Raw genomic sequence first — 5,403 nt, forward strand, 5'->3', positions numbered from 1 at the left:
TGTCATAGATCAAGATTAGGATTTGTCACTCCGATTGTCGGAAAGGTATCTCTGGGCCCTCTCGGTAATGCACATCACTATAAGCCTTGCAAGCAATGCAACTAATGAGTTAGTTGCGGGATGATGCATTATAAAAACGAGTAAAGAGACTTGCCAGTAACGAGATTGAACTAGGTATTGAGATACCGACGATCGAATCTCGGGCAAGTAACATACCGATGACAAAGGGAACAACATATGTTGTTATACGGTTTGACTGATAAAGATCTTCATAGAATATGTAGGATCCAATATGAACATATAGGTTCCACTATTGGTTATTGACCGGAGACATGTCTCGGTCATGTCTACATAGTTCTCGAATCCGTAGGGTCCGCACGCTTAACGTTCAATCACGATCGGTATTATGAGTTTATGTGATTTGATTTACCGAAGGTAGTTTGGAGTCCCGTATGAGATCGGGGACATGACGAGGAGTCTCGAAATGGTCAAGGCGTAAATATCGATATATCGGATGACTATATTCGGACATCGGAAAGGTTCCGAGTGATTCGGGTATTTTTCGAAGTACCGGGGAGTTAGGGGAATACGCGGATGAAGTATTGGGCCTCATGGGCCAAGTGGTGGAAGAGAGGAGGCAGAGCGCGCGCCCCCTAGCCCAAACCGAATTGGACTAGGGGGCCGGCCCCTCTTTCCTCCCTCTCCTTCCTTCTCCTTCTACTCCTTCCTTTCCTCCTCCTAGTAGGAGTAGGAAAGGGAAGTCCTACTCCTACTATGAGGAGGACTCCTCCTCCTGGCGCGCCCTAGGAGGGCCGGCCAACCACCCCCCTTGCTCCTTTATATAAGCGCCAGGGGGCACCCTAGAACACACAAGTTGATTGTTCCAAGCTGTGTGCGGTGCCCCCCTCCATCATAATCCACCTCGATCATATCGTAGCGGTGCTTAGGCGAAACCCTGCATCGGTAGCAACATCATCACCATAATCACGTCGTCGTGCGGACAAAACTCTCCCGTGAAGTGATACATCTCCAACGTATCTATAATTTATGAAGTATTCTTAGGGGAGTGATGACTTCACATATAAGAAGTAGAAGTGGTAAATTTATTGAAGGTTAGCAAACATTGTATTGGTCACTTGAACAATTCATGAAAGAATATTGAAGGAAGAGAGATTTCACATATAAATATACTATCTTGGACATCTTTTGTTGTTGTGAGCATTCATTAAAATATGACATGCTAAAAGGTTGATGTTGGACAAGGAAGATAACGTAATGGGTTATGTTTTCTTATATCTGAAATAAAGCATATTGTCATTGATCATCCAACATGTTGAGTTTGTCTTTCTCCCTCATGCTAGCCAAATTCTTCGCACCAAGTATGGATACTACTTGTGCTTCCAAACATCCCTTAAACCAGTATTGCCATGAGAGTCCATCATACCTATTTATGGATTGAGTAAGATCCTTCAAGTAAGTTGTCATCGGTGCATGCAATAAAAATTGCTCTCTAAATATGTATGATCTTTTAGTGTGTAGAAAATAAGCTTTATACAATCTTCTGATATGGAAGCAATAATAGCAACGGACTGCATAATAAAGGTCTCTATCACAGTGGACAATAAAGTGACATTTCTTTTGCATTAAGATTTTATGTATCCAACTATAAAAGCGCATGACAATCTCTGCTTCCCTTTGCGAAGAGCCTATCTTCCCCCAGCTGTGAATAAATCTTTGATCAGAATCAGCTATTCGGCTTGTGAATCGCGCCATTATATCTTTGTCTTCTTTGTTTCTCGAGCTGTGTTTTCCGAGTTTGCGTCCAATGTCGTGGCATCACAGATATAAATGTCGCGTCCATGTCGCCGACTGTTTCCAAAGTTTCTCCAAGCGTCAATAGGGGCCGGTCGGCGCCGGGTTACGACACATGCCTATTTGTTTGATGTACCTTTGTCCGTGTCCGAGCCCGAAACCTCTCTGTCAGCCATGGAAAAAACATAATCAGAGAGTGTCCTTGTCTGGACCATCTCTCACACCACACATGTAGCGTCTGGCGGCCACTTCTCTGACGTCTTTGATGCCCTCCAAGGATAAGCAAACCTTCAGTTGATGTGGCTTTCAATCCAAAAACTTGTATCCAATGAAAATAATTGTGTCCTTGTCTATGAAAATAAATGGTCAGAGAAAAGGATTGTACCATCACTTAATGATATGTTTCCTTGGTCTCTAACGAACTGCCAGTGTGCCATTGCCCAGTTTCACTCGTGGTTCAGAGTACTACCTCCAACCTGCCTAACTTTCCTGTTACTACTACCAATCAGTGCTTCATATATATACACATACACATGTACTCCCTCCGTTTCAAAATAGATGACTCAACTTTGTACTACCTTTAATACAAAGTTAGTATAAAGTTGGGTCATCTATTTTAAAACGAAGGGAGTATATTCCTACTCACACAATGATCACAAAGTCAAGAAATTAACGAAGGAACTTTCAAAGATAGAACGCTCAAGATCGCCGCAAGATGTTTCAGAGAGTGTAATGCTCCCTCTTTTTTCTCATTGACCGTTCGAACCCTAAGTGTCCAAGCCCATAACTCAAATTTCTCTGTCAGCCAAGGAAAAATCAAGGGAAGGAAGGAAGGTCCTTCTGGGCCATCTCCTTCTCTCCCCTGACGTGTCCTGCAATTCCTTCCAAAGTTTTCCTCACGGCATGGAAATGGTCAGAGAAATGGATGCAGGCAGTATCACTGGGCCATAGGTTTTCCTCTGGGCTGTAACTTACCAGCTAGTACTAAGTTAGTATGGATTCAGGTACTATCTGCAACTTGCAGATAAACCGCAGCAGCAGTTGTGCTTGTGACTAGACCCCCTACCTAATCTGTATAAACGACTTTTCTGTTGGTACCAAGCAGTGATCCATATTCCTATCTGCACAATGGACACAAGCACAAGAAATTAGCAACGGAATGTTCCAAGTCTCGGTCAACCTCTGCATGTCACTGTCTGGTTGATTGACACTGACAGGTAGAAAATTGCAAGTGCAGGGCAGAGAGTCAGTGTCATGGAAATCAATCCATCCATCCATCCATCCATCACAGATTAGAACAAGAAGAAGAAACAAGATGCTTATGCCACTCACACAGTAGCGCTATAGGAAGATGAAGATTGCTGCCAAATCTCTGAGCAATTGAGATGATGCATGCTTCCTCTTCAGCACACGTACAAATTTAGCGTGTTCTCAAACTTTCTACATCTAATCACCAAAGTTTATCAGGAAGAAACTACTGCAAACCATACCAAACAAAAAAGAGGAGATGACGACGATGATAAATTAGGACATAATTACTACTATTAAGCATCCCTGGGATCCAGCCCGGGCAGCTTGGCCATCCTCACCATGCTCTGCTCCACCACGCCGTTGGACCTCTTGCACGACAGCGCGCCGAGCCCACGCCCGAGCCCGCTCCACCGCCTCTGGCCCTTGGCCTCCCTTGTTGGTGCGGTCTTCATCTTCCTGCCGTCGCCGTCGCCGCCGCTCTTGGTGCAGGCCAGGTACGCCGCCAGGAACGGGTCGTCCTCAGGCCGGACGGCCCTCGAGTAGCCCCTCGCCGCCGGCCTGCCCGGGGGCGGCGGCACGGACAGCCGCCTCGCCAGCGCCGGCACCTTCCTCTGGCCCTCCCGCATGCCACCACCACGTCCTTCAACCGTCGAGACCGGCTTCTTCACGGCCGGCTCGAGCTCCCACGACAAGATCACCGGCGGCTTCCTCGGGCTCTCTGGCATGCCCAGCTCCTGCTCCCACGAGAAGGCCACGGTCAGGGCGTCCTCTTCCTGCCCCATGTACGTACATAGTAGCAAAGAGCCACCGGCAGCTAGCTAGCTAACTAATCACCACCGGCCGGCCTGTCGTGCTGGTATGGACCAACGGTTTCTTGCCGTGCTTCTTGGCGTGAGCAAGACGAAGAAGGGAAAGAGGACGAAGGTGGTTGGTTTTTGAAGAAGTGGTGGGGCGATCGAGGGAGAGGAGAGGAGAGGAGAGGAGAGGGCAAATGGATCATGAATGCATCATGCGTACACGCATGCCAAACGTGTCCATGGCCCAACTAAATGGATATTATGCGCCATGGGCGGTTATGCTTTTGATTTAGTGGTAGTGGAGGGACGGCTAAAGGGATCGGGTTGTATATATGCATACGAATGGCGGGAGGCCAAGGGTTATTTGTACTACTAGTACTTTGCAACCGTATTGTATTCTTGTACGCGCGTGTTAATGGTGTAGTTTTGAATTTATTATTCTGGTAGTAATCTCTTGCTAAGAAGGTGCATCGTTTTCTTTCTCCCCCTCCAAGAAAGATAGGCGATATCGCCAGTGCCTGCCGCAAGGAGAGTTCCTCCACCGCCGTCCGCCAGCGGCTCCCCCTCCGCCGACGGCCTCGGTCTTCAATGGTGAGGGTGGGTTGTCAGATCCACGCGTGTGGATCGCTTTAGGCCCTAGTAGTTTTGGTTTTTTACATTGTTCATTGTCTTGGCTTCGATGGCGGTGATGGTGACGCTGAATAAAGATTCTTCAGATCCTTCTCCGAAGAGGCGTACGATCCTATGGTTGGGGATAGATCTGAAAATCTGACCGTTCATGTAAGAACGGTGTGGCAACGGCATCCTCGTGGTGGACTTGTGTCCTCAGGCTCTGTCGTTATGACGATGTTTGCTTCAGACATGGATGCAGATTGTGGTCTGCATCATTGGCATCTGAAACATGGTGGATCGTGTGCTAAGTTCGTGGTTTGTGGATGTAACGTCTTAGTCATGTAGGGGTGCCAGATATGGAGTTCGATCGGATGTCCGTGGTGTTGCCCTGCTCTACTTCGTTCGATGGTAATGATTTTGTCTTTGGTGAGTCATCTTGAAGGTCCGTAGAGCTGCATATAAGCAATGGAGCCGCGTCGAGCTCGGGTGAGAAGGTGATTCATTTTTTTTCTTTGATGGCTCCTGTAGTGGAGCCAGAGGCAAGTGATGAGCGTTGGTGTCAAGCTCAGAGGATTCTTCGGTCTTGATTGTATTTTTCCATTTTGGCTGATGTTTTTTTTATACAAAGACTAGCGTTTTGCTATGTTTTTAGTTTTGTCAGGTCGATGTTTACATAGCTTATACTATAATCTTTATGATGAATAAACGAGACATGCATTATCATGCTTTTTTTATTATGGTCTCAAAAGTCCATGGGAAGAAAAATAAGAAAATAGGAGATGGTAAGAAAACAGTGGCTATAGAGGGTTTGGTTGAAGTTAACCGCAGGGAATTGCATGTTGGTATGGTAGATGGACTTCAACGCTGATGGCTTGACCATGCATGCGTATGCATTTACCCAGTCCATACCTTGTCTTTTAGCAATTTTTTC

The 5,403-nt window shown here is 46.5% G+C and overlaps 1 protein-coding gene across 1 annotated transcript; it reads right to left on the reverse strand.

Moving 5' to 3' along the window:
* Positions 1–3,064: 3,064 nt before the first annotated feature.
* On the reverse strand, positions 3,065–4,160 carry LOC123106325 (uncharacterized). The gene has a single exon (XM_044528524.1). It carries the CDS (start codon positions 3,843–3,845, stop codon positions 3,357–3,359), a length of 489 nt encoding a protein of 162 aa, XP_044384459.1. The 5' UTR covers positions 3,846–4,160; the 3' UTR covers positions 3,065–3,356.
* Positions 4,161–5,403: the final 1,243 nt, after the last annotated feature.

This window comes from Triticum aestivum, chromosome 5A, assembly GCF_018294505.1.
Source record: "Triticum aestivum cultivar Chinese Spring chromosome 5A, IWGSC CS RefSeq v2.1, whole genome shotgun sequence".
Lineage (NCBI taxonomy): Eukaryota > Viridiplantae > Streptophyta > Magnoliopsida > Poales > Poaceae > Triticum > Triticum aestivum.

Excerpts from the sequence above, each read along its gene's own strand:
- LOC123106325 (XM_044528524.1), bottom strand. The coding sequence starts at position 3,845 with ATGGGGCAGGAAGAGGACGCCCTGACCGTGGCCTTCTCGTGGGAGCAG.